The following is a 19,778-nucleotide window of genomic DNA, read 5'->3' as shown; positions in this document are numbered from 1 at the left end:
TATATATATATATATATATAAATTATATATATATAAATATATATATATATATATATATATATATATATATATATATATATATATATTAGTATTGTATGTATGCTCTAGTTCTAGTTAGAGAGATTTTGTTCTCAGAACTCTTGAAATCTAAGTTAACTTAGATAATTCTGGTAACTTTGTGTTCGTATGTTATACTTATACTTGGACTTGTTCGGAAACTTTGTATGCTCAACAGAGATCCAGTGTTAAATATTCTCTGTGATCTTCGGCGTTTGATGTTGGCCTACAATAGACCTAATACTGAGAACTTTGTAAGCATGTGATGCCTGAGCTTAGGCCATAAGTGGGTGAAGACTATTTTCTTCCATGAGCTGAACGCATTGCAATCTCAGGCAAGCTTGAGCTTATATAATTTATATACTATATATATATATATATATATATATATATATATATATATATATATATATATATATATATATATATATATATATTATATGTATTTGTGAGTGTGTGTGTGTGTGATTATTGTACGTCTTAATTTCGTTGACTTTTCCGTCTCATGATAGACTCTCTTTATGAATATGGTTATAGTAATATGATCCTGATCATAATATTCAGTACAAAAAACGTTTAGTTTTGCCCTTAAAAATTCATTTTGAGGTGATAATACTCACTTCTAGCAAATATCTTCAACAATAAAGCAGGTTTTCCTATTTTTCATGTTCTTGCTAGACAAAACGAACCACTTGCGGCCCACACAAATGTTCCTGGTAAACCATAGACTGGAATATTATTCCAAAGCATGGATTCAGGACAGCAAACTCCATTCATGACTTTCTACTCTGGGTATGCCGTGCCCATTGATATGCCAGACGCCATTCAGACGGTCTACAAAACCTACATGCCGTTCTCTGTGTTGTCTGGCGAAACCAGTTTGCTGTGCAGAAATATGATGATGATATGCTCGAACGTCCAGTGAAGATGCTCTTCGAAAAAACTGACACGAAGAAAACGCAACCGGTCAGGGGCAAAGTATGCTTTACTTGTCACATTTTCCTCCCAATTTTAAGAAAAACACCTGTCACAAGTCGATTAGAACGATGTTGAGTGTGATCTATATTTGGGGCTGAAAGGTGTGTCAAGTTCAGGTTCAAAGGACGGGGAATGGGAGAGAGAGAGAGAGAGAGAGAGAGAGAGAGAGAAGCAGACGACCTCAGGCTAGAAAGTTGAAAGGGACACCCCATCTACAGTCTCTGTATGACCTCTTCCCCGTGCCTCGTCATGCCCATTGATGGGTTGTTCCTAGCCGTGGCAAAGTTCCGTTCATTTCATGGCATAGAGAAGGAAGTAGGATACAATTTGAAAATAATTTTGGTAGAGAGGCTGCCACTGAAGGGGTGTGCAAGAGTAATTAAAAACATTGAAAAAGACGGAAGAAGACAGCGACAGAGTCCCCCGTGTGATATGAGGATGAACCCTCGATAGAAAACGGGTCTGTTCCTGGTAGTCGGTTTTCCCATTCTCGGTGTGGCGGCGGTGGTGGTGTTGGCGGTGGACTGGTGATGGTGTGTTGGTGGTGGTGGGGGATGGTCGGAGTCTGAGTGGGCCAACCGTGGGCGAGTTATCATGGTGGTGTGGGTTGCCTATGCCGCCTGCACCCGGTTCCGCGATTGGTCAACTTAACCTGTCGCAGTTGAGCTCTACCCCTTGCAAGTGCTGGTCGTCGCTAGCTTGGAGGATGTGCTGTGTTATATACGGTGTGTTAAAAGTTCGTGATGAGTGAATGAGCCATGTGATGGTGGTGTTGTAAGGCTCGAGTGTGATCTAGATGCCGCGGAGCATCGTGTGAATAACCTGCGGCGTGTACTTCGTCAGTTATGAGCTAATATTCAGCCCGTGGACTCGCATCTTCCAAGATGGCCGAACACGGTCATGTTTATATACAGGTATGTACAACTCCCTCTTGTTTGTGAAGTCACTTCCCTCACTCACTTTCCTTCCATCGAAAGTCGTGCCTTTTTTGTAATGCTGATGGGAATGGGCGGCAGGGTGGGCTGTGAGGAGGCAAGATGGGCGGCAGTGGGATCGGGAGGTGGGCGGTCTCAATAGAGACCGCGCGAACAGGAAGCAACAGAGAGAAGAGAAAAAGAAGAAGTTTTATTTCCATCACTATTAAGAGGAGTTGGGTGCCCATGGGCGGTGATACCGCTCCTGTGAAGGTACTCAGGCAGAGTCCTCTCTCAAGGACCGAAGGAACTCCTCCCCAGAAGGAAAAAGGCGGAGGAACAACCAAAGTATTAGTCACCACCCGCCGTCCTAAAGTTTAGTCCGAAATTTAAAACTTTTTTTTTTTTCTTCTTTCTTGAGCAGAAGTTTGCGGGAGAGCATCCTAGAGTATTTGTGTGATTGAATAAATTGATCATTGTTTGGTTTTAATTTGATGTATGGGGATGGAATTAACAGTTAATAAACGATTTACGTGTAATATGCTCCTGGATCATTTTTAAGCTGAGAAAGTCTACGTTAAGCAAGAGTTATGTAAAGAGGTATTAAGATTCGGTGCGGTTTGTGATCTTTAGTTATTCGTTATAGCCTAAGTGCATTTTTTATCAATTTTTTAACATTGTAGGCCTCGGTTGCTCTAGACTACTGTATATTCATAGCCTGAGCTTAAAGTGTAGGTAAGCCAGGCTCAAATACTATATTACGGTAGTATATAGGCTTAGTTTTTTCTAGTTGTAATTGAGTAGGTGAGTAAAATTTAAGTCTATTTGCTGTAAGCATAATTATGGGGCGAGTTCGTGTTAAGCATTATAGGTATATATGTAGGCTATCGGTAAGCTGAAACAGCTAAGTCGATATAGCCAGTTTTGTGGCTTTAGGTCACTAGGTCTAGACGTGAATACTATGTTTTTTTGACAGAAGCCAATGCATTTAGTCAGTGCTTACCAACTTGCACAGACTAGGCTAAATATTATATATCAACGAAAAACTATTATTAAGCATAAGCAAACGTGGAATTACATGGGGTGATGATATAAGGCCATTATGAAAATGTATCTAAAATTCTACACTGATTCTTAGCAGAAGTTTTCGTAATGAGTTCTCTCAGTTTGTCAACTGGCTGTTTGTGTTAAGCTGTTGGCCATGTGAGACGTTTTGGTTTTCAATTTTTATTTCAATGTAGAGGCCAGTTCTAAAGTAGAATAACTTTCAAGGCCTTTGGACACAGTAAGGCTCAGTTTTGCCATCTAAAATTTTTGCACCACATTGACAAGTCCATATTTCTCATAGTTCCAGTTCATTAACAACCACAGTGTATGATATGGAATGCAAGCAGTCTCAACAGAGTCAGCCTTGCATTCCCATTCAGAACATAGACTGTTTAATATAGTTGAGGAAAATAGTATATATTTTATTATTAGTTACTGTTATGTGAAATGTGCAGACATTCATATACACCAAGTTACCTTGTACTGTAAAGTATTAGGCCTACAGGAAATTTGGCAATTTTTTTTTATTGTGTACAAGGGCTTGATAAATGAACATGTACATTATACAAGAATGGAAGAATTCATTCCTTGTTGACTTTAGATTTTAGGACAAGATGGTGCTTAATAATTGTGTGGTGGCTGATATGATAACATAAGTCTAAAGTTGAGTTTTACCAAATTTAACACTGAATAAATTTATACTGGAATTTTAAGTTAGGTATCCTGTACAGTATACAGTGAGATTAGATAAAGGGGATTGAGTACTATGTGGAGCTTAATAAATATGAGCATTTCTACCTTAATTATGGAGTTGCCATTGGCCAGATAGTTTAAGTAAAGTTTGCAGTTGCCTTAGATAGTTTGAATGAAGTCCACACCTTCGATTTAAATCTCCAATTCATTTAGATCGTTGGATTAATGTTTCCTGTGACATTCAGTGATGTTAGCTGCACTGGAACCCCAGAGACCTGAAGGGCCCTGTATACAGACCTGAAATTTCAGCAATTTCATTCCTTGAGGCCCCAGGTCATACTTCAATGTGACTTTTGTCTGTCAAACTTATGTAACTTCAGGCTGCTCTAATTAGCCCATCACCCCTCACCAAAACAAATTCTTCCTGATAACCTGATGAGTGTTTAAAAATGGGACAATGTTATTTAGCTTTACTGTATTATGCTATCAATTATAGTATCCAACTTGTAAGCAATTTGTCAGAAGGCTTACTTGGGCTTACACACCACCAAAAACAATTAGCATGAATTGTTTTGCAGTTTCGGTAAAGGTGATTTCTGCCGTTATTGCAGTAGTAAGTGATTATTGACCACTTCATTTTGTTGTTATCAGTTGGATGGTGACACCTTTTTTTTGTACTCTGGGTGCCTATACATTTTTTCAAAGCTATTAAGACTTAACTGAATCATTTGTCTTTGTCGTTACAAGTGTGACAACACATTCATAAGTAATGATGAAGATTTAGAGTTTCGCATTGTTTTACAGATGAAGTATGTAATTTTTATTTGTATTTTGGTGCTACTTTGGCTTGTTATTTACGCGTCACCTGCTCCGAGGTGCTAGTGCTAAACACAGCATCCAATGGAGCTTCCACCGTGTTCAGTGCTAGCACCTCTGAATAGTAGGTGACGTTTGGATAACAAACTAAAGTAGCACCTGTATTTTTCACTGTTTTGTTTAGCATAGTCACATGAAATGAAAGTTACCTCATACTCTGCATATATACTTGGAATGAACCTCATGCTCTGCGTACTTGGAATGAGCGTAAAGGGATTTTAAATATTTTTCATTGTGTACAAGGGCTTTAAGAAATAAAAAATATTCAGTATACATCAAAATAACATTGATGACCATTTAGTAGAACTTCTTCCAATCATTGGAGTTGTGATTTGAGTTACAAGCACACAGGTAGCTTAGCAGTGTTTTTCTTGCCCATTATCTTGGGATTATCGCCACATAATTTTGTATGTGTAGGCAGTACTGCAAGAGCTAAGTCTCTCCCTACATGGATATAAAGAAAGACTAAACATTTGCTATTTCTGTTGGTGGGTTAGAAAAAAAGTATACCTTAGTTTTAGGGACCACTGTATTTAGCTCTCCTAGGGCTGGGATGACTTATTTTTGGCAAAACAAAATACAATATACAGTAAATGCAAAAATTGTGCATATAAACTAAATTCCTCTAACTTTCATCAGGGTGATACATTGTATACAAATCATTAATGTTGGTTTAGTGTAATATTTATAGGATGATATCAAAACAAAATACAATATTAAATGCAAAATTATGCAATAAACAGTCTTATTAGGGTGATACATTGTATACAAATATTAATTTCTTTGTAATATTGATGTTGAATAATTTTGGAATACAGTAGCTTGAAGAAGGAACCTTTTTGTTCTGGAACAGTTAAAATCGTACATCAGTTCTGTAAATTTTTAGATCAGACTATGCATAGGCTAGAAAATGCAGTACGTAAACTGTACTGTAGATTTATAGATCAGAAACTTTTTTTTTTTTTTTTTTACAATGTTATAGGCATTTTGTTCAGTTTTGGTGTGAAAAATTACAACTTTCATGTAGGCTATTTAGCCTACTTCATTTTGGATTTTGTCTGAAAATTTATGTTATTGTGATAGTTAATACGGGATTCAAGTTACATTTTTCTGTACAGTAATTTGTTATTTTCTAATTAATGATCAAAAGTATCAGTATTGCATCAGATATACTGTATATTGACTGCATGTGTCAAGGTTTCCATTACACAGCATTAGTAGTGTTTGTATGTGAAAGGGAAATTTTAAATAGATTTTATTACACATTGTGCATATTTCACAACTGCAGAATGATACTGGTCAGTGATGATTTGAAATTAATGCCACACTTCAAGATTCTTGGTGATCATGACAAAAATAATGAAAATATCTAAATGGTCTTTTCTTTGTAAATTGATGGATGAAGGATTGTAGTAACAGTGAAAATACTCTGTTTAGTAGGAAAATCCTTATATGCTTCCTAGATAATAACAGGAAGAAATAAACCTAACAGTTTGTTGAATGAGAAGATAACCACCATTGCTCGTAGCTCTTCAACCACATGGGTTACAAACACAACCTTGGGTGGAAAGGCACAGAAAGCAAAAGTTATTTTTAAGTGCTTGTTTAGAAAATTATTTTTCTTGTACAGAAGTGAAGAATGTTCTGTGGTATTTAATATTTTTGGTTTGCAATTGGAAAATTGAAGATGGTATTCAGGTCAGAAAGAAAAATTAGAATTGACCTTAAAAGAAGTACCTCTTGTTTATAAAACAGTAATTACAAGTCCTTTGATAGTTTTCATTATCACTATTCAACCCTGGCATTGGAAATAGTGTTTGTGGGTTCCTTGTGAACATAAGGAATTTTGTGTTTCATTTATTATTTCTACATTTGTGTGGCAGTGTTATTCAGATAAGTTAGCAATCTAGGGTGCAGATGTATTTAAATGCATTATGTCTAGTGTACAGTAAGTGAAACATATACAGTACATTAAAGCTTACTGAAATGTTTACTATTCATTCCGTCGTGAATTTCTTTTTCCAACTTAATGAGGTTCTGTTCTGTGGTTGCAAATGACTTGCAGTTTTTGCACTTGTCATAAATTGTGGTTTCTTTATAGTAGGCTATGTGGACATTTTGGAGTTTGTAAAATTTCCATTTTTATTATAGCACTGTATTTTAAGCAGATTTGATATGCAGTTATGTATATCTTAGAACCCCTTAAAAAGAGATGGATGCTTCATATGTTAAGATACTGTATGTCTATTTGTTAGTCAGGGAGTCTCAATTTCTCTCATAGGCTAATTACTTAGATCAGAAGACTGGCACCAAATGCTGTTTTAAAAGATCAGAAGACTGGCACCAAATGCTGTTTTAAACTGTTTGTTTTCGTAAACAGTGCTAATATAAACCTGGCCTGAGTTTTTATTGTTATTGCCCAAAGGTTTTACTTTTGAGCCAGAATTCTGTGAAGGATTTGTATTGTAGCCTATATATATATATATATATATATATATATATATATATATATATATATATATATATATATATATATATATGTGTGTGTGTGTGTGTGTGTGTGTACATACATAAAATAACATTGTTTGATATGTAATTACTTATTTGATATCAGATGACTGCAGTATACTGCAGGCTGCAGTTTATTATATCCAGGTAATTTCTTGACTTAGATTGTCAGACAGGACCACATTCAGTGTGTTTGTTTATCATTCTTATTTTGTTTGAGCTATATATTTTTCATGTAGGGTATGTAGATGATCTCATATTTAAGGAACTGAAGCCTTTTTTTTTTTTTTTTTTTTTTTTCTTATATGTGTCTCCATATGCAGCTAGTAAATAACTTGGCTATTTTGCATTACAAGGCCTATTGAATCTACTGTTTCAATAAAATTTCAAGTTTGGTCAGTTGCTTACTGTTAAATCTTACTGTGAGGTTTGTAACCCCCCACAGTTAACATAGCCTATATGTGTGTGTGTAGATGATTGTACAGAATGAAGCATTGGAAGCCACCACGTAAACATAAACACACAAAAATTGCAGTGCTTTTGATTTTAGTCCATTCACTGAGGTACTTAGGCAATGTACAGTCGTTTACAGAAAAAATATAAGTGGTTGGTCTCAACTCCATGCAACTGTATGATGAAGTGACCAGTGTTGACAAGGCTGCCCAAACAAGCTTGGTCATTAGCTTACAAGAAAAGTACTTAATAGGTTTCTCTTTTTTTTTAAGTAGTGATGACATTACCAAACTGAATAAATATAGAAAATACAGGGAAAGCCTTATAGTCATACTCAGGAAGTGATTGCTTTAATTTTAAATCTGATAAAATTATAGTAAATCACCCAAACAACTATAAATCCAACTAGCATACTTGGTGAAAGAGGGGTCTCAGGAAATGGAGGAACAGTGATGCCAAATATTCTTTCCTCAGTCTGCCAATAAGGTATTTAAAGACACTTTTGAATTGTGAATAGAAGACTATTTGAGAATTGCATCTAATTATAATTGTGGGCAATATTATAATTCATATATTGTTAGAAATAGCATATGGAAATATTAATTAAAATAATGTGACAGAACTATCTTCATGTGTTGACAAGTCTTTGTTTACCCTAAGGGGTGGTCAGTGGCTTTGGGTCACTTGGGTTAACTCCTTTCAGTATGAGACCTGCTATATGTAAAATATAAAAAGCCCCCAAAATTTTCATTATTTAAAGAATATCAATGAGCCTTACAATTAATTACAGGGATATACATAATGTGACACAAAGTCCAAAATTGTGAACTTACATGACTCGAAATTGGTGTTCGTTAAAGGAGAGGTTTAACTGTTGAAAGTTAATATTTAAATTTGACATACTTTTTGTTTTGTCATCTTTTCCAGAAGAAACGTTAACTTTAAACTCTGCTGTTCATAAGGAAAAGAAACAGAAATGCTGTAGAGGATATGACAGGTCAAGGTCCAAAGAAAGGGTATCCTTAGTGAGCAAGGTACTTTTAAGAAACTGGAATATGTCAACATTGTAAGGAAATTTGGAGCCCCCCTTTCAGACTGATTTCATGATCCGACTATAACTTGTCTTAATAATTGTTGCATCAATGTTTACTCTGGATGAGGAGCTTGAATACTTGGGGATATACTGAAGGGACTTCCCATATACATGGAAAGTCTCCAGTTAGGAGTTGAATTTTGGCAGCTGGTTCTAGGTATCATTTTATACATTATATATATATATATATATATATATATATATATATATATATATATATATATATATATATATATATATATATATATATATTCAACACACAATCACATGTGGAACAGAAATAAATTTCTGACTCACATCAGGATCGAACCCAAGTCTTTCAATTGAAAGGCAAGGGCGCTGCTTACTAGGCCATACAAGTCATAAAAGAAGTTGGAGCCTGAGGGCAACTGCACCTGGGCAAGCTAACTGCTTGCATACCAGCGTGTTTACCCCAACTTCCCGACTCAGCAATGACCCAACTGACAGCACTTCATTCAAATTATCCCTTCTGAGTGAATAAGGTAGAAATTCAACACACAATCATGTGTGGAACAGAAATAATTTCTGACTCACATCAGGATCGAACCCAAGTCTTTCAATTGAAAGGCAAGGGCGCTGCCCACTAGGCCATACAAGTCATAAAAGAAGTTGGAACCTGAGGGCAACTGCGCCCAAGGAATTACCTGGGCAAGGTAACTGCTTGCATACCAGCATGTTTTCCCCAACTCCCCAACTCAGCAATGACCCAATTAACAGCATTTCATTCGAATTATCCCTTCTGAGTGAATAAGATAGAAATTCAACACACAAGCACATGTGAAACAGAAATAAATTTCTGACTCACACTTGGCTTGCTGCTTAGTCGGGCAGCGCCTTCGGCTGACCAACACAGACTAACTGATTATCTCTTTTGACTTGCCCTTTTTAAGGTAGGGAACGTGCTCGAGGCATAGCTTCAGGATACATGGCTGGCGTGCACCTGGGGATTAATGACAAAAGGTCTTCGCCAGTAATTTGAAAACTTGTGGGGAGTTAATTAGGTTTGGGGCTTAGTTAAAAGGAAACAGTAATTATCTTGCACTTGTTCTCCCCCGAGAGCGATAAACGCCCTTCCAGTGACTTATGGTCTGTGACACTCCCAGATCCTACCAACTCATTTCATATACTGTGGGTCTACCTAGTCTCCAGCCTCAGTAAGAATACTTCTGAATTATTAAAGAAATAAGTGATACAGTGTCATAGAAAACCATAAATATATATACATATATAATAAATATGACCATTCGTACTTACAACTGTACTTCTGGCAGTGGGGCTGGCCAGGGTGATGCATAAGAGCAAACGCCATATGACAGTTGACCACTGGGTTACTCGGCAACGTGCCATCTCGGGAGAGCTCTCTCATCACTCAGGCAGCATCAGTTTCAGTTACCCTGCCCTATCACCAGCATCATACGGTATTAACTGTGCTGTAGACTGAATTGCAAACCGAATTACGTTAAAATCAACTTCTGACATGCATGCAAGAACCTAACCCCTTTGTACCTCTGAGCCTACTTGTACAAAATATTAAATAAATGAATAAAATATATCAGTAGAAGTACATTGTGGTAAAAAGATGGAAATAATGATTGTACATTACAATATAGTACAGTACTATGTAGGTACTTTATATAGCAAAAGTTTTATATTATGCCCTACCCAGTATGTCAGCCACTTTCTAGGGTTCGAATTACATCCATTTTGACTTACATCCAGTTGGTCGGAACCAAGCTTGGTCGTATGATGGTACTTGTGTGTATATATATACAGTATATATACACACATACAGTACACTGTACAGGACACTGTACAGGCAATCCTTGGCTATCGGCGGGCTTGGTTATCAGCGATCCGGTTTCTCGGGGCTTGTCTAGCGATGAAAATCAGCTATTTTCTGCAGCGATACATACCTAACAGAGATGCCACTGATGGAAAAACGACGATTTTTGGCACTTATTGACAATTTTCGGCACTTATCGGTGCTGGAAATGCGCCGAAAATTGCAGATTTTTGGTTATTGCCGATTTTCGCTTATCATCATGCTGTCGGAACGAAAACCCCTCCGATAACCGGGACTTTTTGTGTGTGTATATATGTATGTATGTATATATATATATATATATATATATATATATATATATATATATATATATTATATATATATATATATATATATATATATATATATATATATATATATATATATATATATATATATATATATATATATATATATATATATATATATATATATATATATATATATATATATATATATATATATATATATATATATATATATATATATATATATATATATATATATATTTATATATGGATTATATTATGAATGAAACAAAAGATAAATCCATGGATACACATGCAGAAACTAGAAAAATAGAGCAAGTGGCTGTGGCTACATTAAACAAAAACTTATATAAATATATAATTACAATGAAAGAGCTACCAGAATCTTTCTTAATGCATTGATGTAAACTCGTAAGTTCTTCAAGTGTTGAGCTTTAACATTTTCTCTAAAAAGTTACTTGAACAGTATCTTTTGTGCACACAGTTAGATTTGCAAACTTTATTTCTGCTCTGAATTTGATTAGCCTTAATACATTGGGTCATGTGGTTTGCTAGATTGTAGATAGTTTGGTCAGGAAAGAAAAGTGGAATGAATGAAATGTAAAAGAAAGAGTAGGGAATATTGTAGTGGGAGCAGACTGTTATTCTGCATTCAAAGGAGAGGGAATGGAAATGGAATCATTGCAAGAATATCATAGCTTATTGTTTTGTTGCTCGTACGTTCAGGTATATGTCAGGAAGTTTCCTACTCAGAAAACTATTGACATTCAGAACTCCTGATTATGTAGTACAGTATTATTGTAAATGCTGAACTTGCAGGAAATATCTGGGAATGTTGAGTCTTTTGTAGATTATTAAAAAAAACACATGTACTGTATGCCAGAACCTGTACAGTTATACAGTGTAGAGATTACCACTGCAATCGCTTCCCATTCTCTTGAGCTGCCATTGCAGGCTGGTTTCATGTCAGATTGGTAAGAAAGGGAATTGTCGTGCTAGCATAATATACATTAAGTAGTTTGGTTTGGTTTCAGTGGAGAATCTTTTCTGTTGTCACTTTCATCAGATGCTGAATGTCTTTTGACAAAGAATTTTGTTCTCATCTTCTTTACAGAAGAGGAACCCTTCCATTATTTTTGTACATTGGTTATCTTTTTATGTACCTTTTACACATGCACTGTTTTGGTCTCCATCGTCAATCTGTAGTGGAAATGCCTATCATTAGGTACTGTAACATTTTTATGCACTGGCATTATGGTTGTTAATTAAAGTACTTTGTTCCTCAAGTTTTTATTATAGTAGTTAAAAACTTTTGGCTATCCTGGATGTAAACAACTGAATGGCAGTTCTTACAACTACCAGACCAACTAATGACTTAGCACCTTCTGTTTATTCTGTTCTCTCTGCCACTTTGTTAATTATTGTTATTCAGGTCAACCCCTATTCATATGGAACATGCTTAAAATTCAAGCCTCCCAAGAATGTGGTGATCATTTGAAAGAGGTAATAGAAGCTTACTCCCTCAGCGAGGTAGCAAGAGACCTCCTTTTGTGGGCAGAGAAGCACAAGATTCTGCTCCTAACGAGATTCATTCAGGAGCCCTCAACGTGAGAGCGGACTCCTTGAGCAGGAAGTACCAGGTTCTGTCCACAGAGTGGATTTTGCACGAAGAAGTGTGCAAGTCGCTGTGGAGCCTTTGGGGTCAACCTCTGGTAGACCTGTTCGCGACGAACAAGTCGAACAGGCTCCCAATCTTCTGCTCTCCTGTCCCGGACCAAGCAGCCTTCCAGACGGACGCAATGCTACTGGAATTGGTCGGGTCTGGACCTTTACGCCTTCCCGCGTTCAAGATGTTAGGTGCGGTGTTGAGGAAATTTCAGCACCACTCCAACACCAGGATGACGTTGATAGCCCCCTTCTGGCCTTCCAGGGATTGGTTCCCAGTTCTCATGGATCTCTGATCGACTTCCCGAGGAGCCTTCAAACAGAGTAGATTTACTCAGACAGCCCCACTTCAGGAGATTTCACGAAAACCTGTCAAGTCTGCGGCTAACTGCGTTCAGACTATCGAACGCCTACTCAGAAGCAAAGGATTTTCAAGAAAGCGGCTCAATCCATCGCTAGAGCCAGAAGACCATCTTGATCAAGGTCTATGAGTCCAAGTGGAATATGTTTCGTTCATGGTGCAAAGATCATGACATTTCCTCTTCCAGAACCTCGTGACGCAGATTGCGGATTTTCTTTTGTTCCTCGGGAATAAGAACCTTTCTGTATCCACACTTAAAGGTTATCGTAGCATGCTGGCTACTGTTTTTCGTCACAGAGGTTTGGATATCTCTAATAACCAAGATATAACGGACCTTATTAAATCCTTCGGTACCTCTAAGAGGTCAGATGCTAAAGTTGTTTAAGTGGGAATCTTGATGTAGTCCTGAAGTGGCTTATGTCTGAGAAATTTGAACCTGGATTCTGCTTCTTTAAGAGATCTTACGAGGAAAACCCTCTTTTTAGTTTTGTTAGCTACAGCTAAGAGAATCAGTGAGATCCACGCCTTGGATAAGAGAGTAGATTCTCTGCTTCAAAAGCAATTTGTTCTTTCAAACTGTTTTTATGGCCAAGAACGAGACCCCTTCGCACCCGTGGCCTCGCTCTTTTGAGATTCGAGTCTGTCGGAATTGGTAGGTAAGGAGCAGGAGAGGTTCCTCTGCCCAGTCAGAGCCTTGAAATATTATTTGCGAAGGACTAAAGATATTAGGGGTCCTTCAGATTCCTTATGGTGTTCGGTCAGAACCCTCTTAGACCAATGTCCAAGAATGCCATGTCCTTTATTAGAGATCTGATTTCTGAAGCTCACTCCAATATTTCAGAGAATGATTTGAAAATGTGTAAAGTGAAGGCTCACGAAGTGAGGGCTATCTCTACTTCTCTCGCTTATAAAAGGAACCTCTCCCTTCAAGATATTGTGCAAGCAACCTACTGGAGATGTAAGTCTGTATTTGCTTTGCATTATCTCTCGCAAGTGCAGACAGTGTTTGATGAGTGCAGCACGTTAGGGCCCTTTGTTGTATCTGGCACGGTAATGGGTAAAGGGGTAAAGGAGGATTAACCTACCTTTACTTACTTGTTTTTGGAGTGTGAAGGTTTTTTACGGTTGTCTGTGAGGGTAAGTGTTGGTTAGTTTTACCCACAGTTGGTTTTGGTTTTTATGGTTATGCTTTTTCTTTGGTGTTGGGTGACCCTTTTGTAATTCATGATGTTTGTGCTGCCCCTGAGCAGGGGCATACTTGTGGTATTGTCACGGCCATGTCCTAGGTGACTGATACCCAGCTTAAGCAATCTGCGACCAGGTCATTATACCCTCGCAGTTGCTCTAAGGATAGCAGGTTACTGAGGCAGTAACTGTGGAATCAGCTACCTTAGCAGGTGAGGAACTAAGAAATTTTCTACATTAATAACCTTAATGTTTCCAACAACTCTTTTTAGCTGTCATTGCCCCACCTCCTAAAGGTGTCAATCAGCTATATGTAACTAACAGGTAAGTTGTATGTGTTAAAATGACATTTTTATTCTAAAATAATGTTTAACACATACTTACCTGTTAGTTACATATACGAAAGCCCACCCTCCTCCCCACGGGGACAGGTAGGCAAATTATTCTGAAGCATGTTGGAATAGTTCTAGTACCCGACAGAGGGCAGGTAAGGGCGATCACCCGATATTCGGACTGGGCGCTGCCGCGTTTTGAAATTTTGCCGTGACGTCAAAGACTAAAGCTATATGTAACTAACAGGTAAGTATGTGTTAAACATTATTTTAGAATAAAAATGTCATATTTATGGATGAGTAGATAAAAATATAAATAAATGGTTAAAATCAAGGTGAAATGTTTTAGGGTAGTACAGTAATTAATTGGATCTTCACTTGAACGTTTGAGGTTCTGATTGCACAATATCCTCATGATGTGAGGAAAAAAGACCTCTGGAACTGAGTAGTTTGACAGTCTGGCATATTCACTGCACATTGGTGGTGCTGTTCAACAAATATGGTCACTCTCAGTAAGAAAAGAGGATCAGGGATAAATTGTAGCAGTGAACGTCCTCTGTTAAAATAAAACTTATGATGAATTGACAAATGAGAAACAAGACAATCTGTCAATGGTCCAAGTCATAAGTGCTAGTCTTAGGAAACAGAAACTTACCACTATAAACCACCCTATCTAAGAAAGAGAAATCTCTGGCAGAAGCAGACATCCACACTGGAGAACAGTATTCTAGTAAAAGAAGGACAAATGTCTTAATACATTTTGTGTTGATTTTATTGTTGTTTTAAATATATGAGGCCATAAATATAAAATATCTAAAAGTTAACTTAAGGAATTCTTGGTTCAGTGGTTGTCATACTGTGACTTGAGGTTTCGGATAACCTGTTTCATAGAAGTAACTTACCAAGTAAATTACATAGCTATAGTTTCAACTTGCGTAGCAGCCTTTATTTTAAAAATTGTGGTAGCACTTCAGTATTCTAGTGTAGGTGACAAGCCCCACCCACTAACAGGAGGACTGGAAACGACTTAGCAGAAAACCTCATTCTGTTTCTGCCAACTCTTGAGTGACATTGGGGGTTTGCCGCAGCTTTTGTTTACTGATTTTCAGTTGTATGGCTGAATTTCATTGAAGTTTTATCGCTTGTTTTGAGTAGCCTTCTAGCTTTGATAGCTTTCAGGTCATTTTCTAGTTTTTGTTGTTATTCTCTCTGATTCAAGTTCATCTAGTTTTCGCTATTGTAGCGATGATTCCTAACAGATTGATCAAATCTTCAAATGACCCTTGTAGTAAGGAGACATGTTTTGCAATAAGTGTAGGGTGCATAATGTAGTAAGGAGGAACTGGTGCTGACTGTAATGATTGCCCGAGCGCCCGGCGCCAGCTCCTAACGCCTGCTCTCAAGCCCCAGGTGCCAAGTGAGCTTAAGTGGAAGGTACTTAATGTCACCTAGAGAAGTTAGTGATAGGAAGAAGAATGCAGCCTCTAGCACCAAGAAATGTGCTTCTCTTAGTTAAGCCTAGGTTAGAAGATAACCCTGCTATTCCTTCCCCCTTCCCATTTTTCTCCTGCTACTAACCCTCCTACTTTTAATCCACCTACTTCCACGCCTGGCTCCCTTGCTTCCATCCCTTGCCATTGCCAGTCTCAAGTCTAGATTTAACAAGATTTTAATCTAGTAGTGAATACAGTGAAGTGGAGGAGATGGCTACTCGTCCCTTTGGTTCTCCTAGACCAAGGTCACTGTCATACTCCCCTAAACCTGGGAAAAGACATACTGAAAGTCCAGTGGAGGCTGATGGGGTTGGCCCATGGGTAGCTGCCCCCTCAGTCGAACCTGTTGTGCATTCCCAGGTATCAGCAGACAGCCACTGGAAAGGCATCTTGACAGGAAACGTGTTATGCAAGTAAAGGAGGTGGCTTCTTGGCCTGCTGGTTCTCCGAGATGGTCTCTGCCCTGCTCCCCTGAACATGGGAGAAGACATGCCAGAAGTTCAAGGGAGGCCGGTGGGGTTTGCCCACAGGTTGTTGCCCCCTCAGTTGAACCTGTTGCACTTATATATATCCCAGGTTTCAACAGACAGCTGCTGGAAAGGTGTCTTGGATGTCTGCCGATTCATCACTCATCCGTTGATCCGAGAAGAGGCTCACAGGTGATGGTGGCAGCTCTTCTCTGCTGCCCAGTTGGCAGTTTTAGGAGCTGGGCGCAGTTCTCAACCTTCCTGCAGCACATGGGACAGCCGGAGTATTTCTCTCCCGAGTGTACTGTACTTCTGTTGGGTGCCAGTATTTGGCTTTTAAGTTCCCAACGATCCCTCTCAGCTCCTGAGCGTCTGCTGCTAGCTCATGAGTACTCAGCGCCAATTGCCAAGTTCCCGGCGCCAACTCTTCAGTATTAATCTCCTGTTCGGAGCGCCAAGCTCCTTTTTCTGACCTCGGGTCTCCTAGCCTATGCAACTCTCCTTCAATATTTGTGGGGAGCTCTCTTACCTTTTATTGGCTCTAGCTAGCTACCTCGGCCTTCCTGATGAGAGCCATCTAGATGACAGACCTAGGCTCCACACAATGGTGCTTTCCTCATCTTCTAGGAAGGTGCTAAAGGAGATTGAAGTTTGGCTTTCTGCTAAGGTGGAGCAAGGTAAGGCTTCCTTTATCTTTCCTCCCTCATGCTTAATCCTTAGAAGTTTTCTTTCCTGTGCCACGGGGAAGCTCCTTCTTCCCGACACTTTGCGTTTTCTTTGGCGAAAGTTATGTTTTTCGTCAGCAGAACTTGACCTCTTTGAGTTGCTTGAAGCTTTGAGTTTCTTGGACTGGATGGTGAGAGCACTAGCCAAGAAGATTAAAGATGGCAGTGATTTAGTTGGAGACTTTGCCTCGGACTGGCTAGGAGTTTTTTCTTGTGCAGACAACCATTGGGGATGGCTCTCTTGAATTTGCAGCTCTTTTCTGTATGGGGGTTTAGAAGAAAAGAGATTTTTGGTGCTCCCTTTCCACTAAAGGAGTCACTCAGGCCCAGAAGTCGGACCTCCAATGGAAGTTAACTTCTGGTGCATTCTTCCAAACGCCCCAAGAATTGGTCCGCGTTAGTTCCTAAGATGGTGTCTCCTCTTCAGCTACATCCCTTTCATGGGAGTAAGGCCAAGTTCAGTCTAGGACCCACTTCAATGTCTGCTTCTTGGACAGTTCTATCAAGAGGAGCTCAAGTCCTTGCCCAGAAATGAGGAAGAAGTCCTCCATGCACAAGTGGAAGCCAGTCTCCTCAAGTTTTGGGAGAAGTGGAGTATCAGAAGGACAGAACAGCAGATTGTCAAAGTTCTTGGGGAGGACTACTCCATTCCGTTCTTGGAGAGCCCCCTTAAGTCTGTTCTCCTATCATTTTGACAGCCTTCTCAAGAGGCTTGGAAAAACATTTGACCCTTTGGAGGAGGTCTCCTCTCTCCTTCAAAAGAGAGCCCTAGAAGAAGTCGAGGACATCAACTCAGAAGGCCTCTACTTCCGTCTGTCTGTGGTCCCCAAATCGTCAGGGTTTGGGGACCAGTCCTCAACATAAGCGCCCTCAATCTCTTCATCTGGAAGATGAAGTTCAGATGGACAGATGGAGACAAACCAGTCAGTCCTTTCATGCATTCACGAGGGTGATTGAATGGTAACCTTGGATATGCAGTGCAGGAAGCATACTTCCTCTTCCCCATCTATCCGGACTCCAGGAAGTATCTAAGGTTTGTCTTTCAGGAAACTCTCTCAGGCGTCCCACGTCAGCGTCTAAATGCCTGCCTCCTCTTGAAGCGCCTAGCTCCTGCTAAATTCTTCCAGTTTTGAGCTCTTTGCTTCGGCCTCTCTATGGCAGCTTAAGTGTCCACTTGAGTCCCTGCTCCTTTAACAGATTACTTCCTTTTAGAGGCTGTCCCCGGTTAACGGCAATCCGGTTTTATGGCGCTTGTCTAGCGATGAAAATCACTGATTTCTGCTGATTGGTGCCTATAATTGGGTATTGGCGACAATACATACCTAACAGAGGTGCCGATAACCGAAAATCGGCATATTTCAGCGCCGATAAGCCCGAAAAGCGCCGGAAATTGCCAATTTTCGGTTGGTGGCGATTTTCAGTTATCCTCACACCCCCAGAACGGAACCCCCGCCGATAACCAAGGACTGCCTGTACAGGCATAAACATCAGTCTATGTCTGGATGACTTTCCTCTTCAATCCCCTTCGAGGGAAAATGCATGAAGGACTTTAACATCTCTCTCAGGACTGGGAATTATCATCTACCTTCAGAAGTCCCAGTTGGCCCCATCACAAGAGTTTCCTCTATGTGGGGATGAGTCTCAACTCTTGGACTTTTCAGGCTTTTCCGTCTGCCAAGAGAATCGGCAGCTTCCTTCAAACAGTCCACAAGTTTCTAGCCCTTTCGTCTTGCTTGGTCCATCAGTGGGTGAGCCTGCTGGGGACTCTGTCGTCCGTCAATACATTTGTCAAGTTAGGAAAACTTCATATGAGAGTTAGGCAACTCTACCTCAAGGTCAACTGGGACAGGGAAACAGTCGGGTACCCACACGTTTCCCATAAAACCAGAGTTCAAGTCGGACCAGCAATGGTGGCGGTCCGAACACAGACTTTCGGAAGGAAAGCCCTCTATCCTCTGAGCCCAGACCTAGACTTCTATTCAGACTCCTCGTTTCTAGGTTGGGGAGTTCTCTCGGGGAACTGGGAAGATTCCGGGACATGGTCAGCAGAAGAACAGAACCTTCACATCAGTGTCAGAGAGCTGAAAGCAATTCACTTAGGGCTTCAGTGCTTCTTGACCCCAGCTCACAACAAGACTGGTAGTTCATTCAGACAATACCACAGCCCTAATGTACATACGGAAGCGAGGTGGCAGTCACTTATTTTCTCTCTGCCAGACAGCTAGAGACCTTTTACTGTGAACAGATCAAAATAGAGTTAGTCTAGTCACTCGATTTATTCAGGGCAAACTAAATAATCTAGCAGACAAACTGAGCGGTCAAAAGGAGGTCCTTCCCTGCGAGCGGAGCTTGGATCCCCTGGTGTATTGGAATCTGCCAAACTATGGGGCAGGCCAACATTGGACCTTTTTGCCACCTCGAGGAACCATTGCCTTGCTCTTTTGTTCTCTGGCCCTGGATTCCCTAACATGGGCAACAGACCCCACCTTGCTAGATTGGCCCTACTTGGTCCTCTACGCCTTTCCACCTTTCAACATGGTCAGGGAAGTGTTGAACAAGTCCTTGGCTCGTTGCAACATTATGATGACTCTCATAGCCCCAATCTGGCCCATGAAAGAATGGTTCCAGGACCTGCTACTGATGTGGGTGGACTTTCTGAGACTCCTTCCCCAAAAACTGTCTGCTCAGACAGCCTCACTTTGAGGAATACCAAAGGGTTGTTCGCTCTTGCCCTGACAGGCTTCAGACTGTCCGGAACATTGTCAGACCATAAAGGTTTTCAAGACGCACTGCAGGGACTTGCAAGGTCCAGGCGTCAA

The 19,778-nt window shown here is 39.5% G+C and overlaps 1 protein-coding gene across 14 annotated transcripts in view; it reads left to right on the top strand.

Annotated features, from left to right (window-relative positions):
• The first annotated feature begins 1,499 nt into the window (after positions 1 to 1,499).
• Pkn (serine/threonine-protein kinase N) overlaps positions 1,500 to 19,778 on the top strand; it is a 733,150-nt gene continuing 714,871 nt past the window's right edge. For 7 of the 14 annotated variants that reach the window (XM_067091617.1, XM_067091607.1, XM_067091606.1 and 4 more), the window contains exon 1: positions 1,782 to 1,949. In XM_067091617.1, coding sequence (XP_066947718.1) covers positions 1,920 to 1,949 — 30 coding nt within the window. In that variant the 5' untranslated portion in view covers positions 1,782 to 1,919. Of the gene's footprint in view, positions 1,950 to 19,778 lie in introns of all 14 variants that reach the window. The other 7 variants (XM_067091618.1, XM_067091615.1, XM_067091622.1 and 4 more) reach the window with 2 other exon arrangements.

The sequence above is a fragment of the Macrobrachium rosenbergii genome, chromosome 48 (genome assembly GCF_040412425.1).
Source record: "Macrobrachium rosenbergii isolate ZJJX-2024 chromosome 48, ASM4041242v1, whole genome shotgun sequence".
NCBI lineage: Eukaryota > Metazoa > Arthropoda > Malacostraca > Decapoda > Palaemonidae > Macrobrachium > Macrobrachium rosenbergii.
This window is presented reverse-complemented; position numbering and strand designations above follow the sequence as displayed.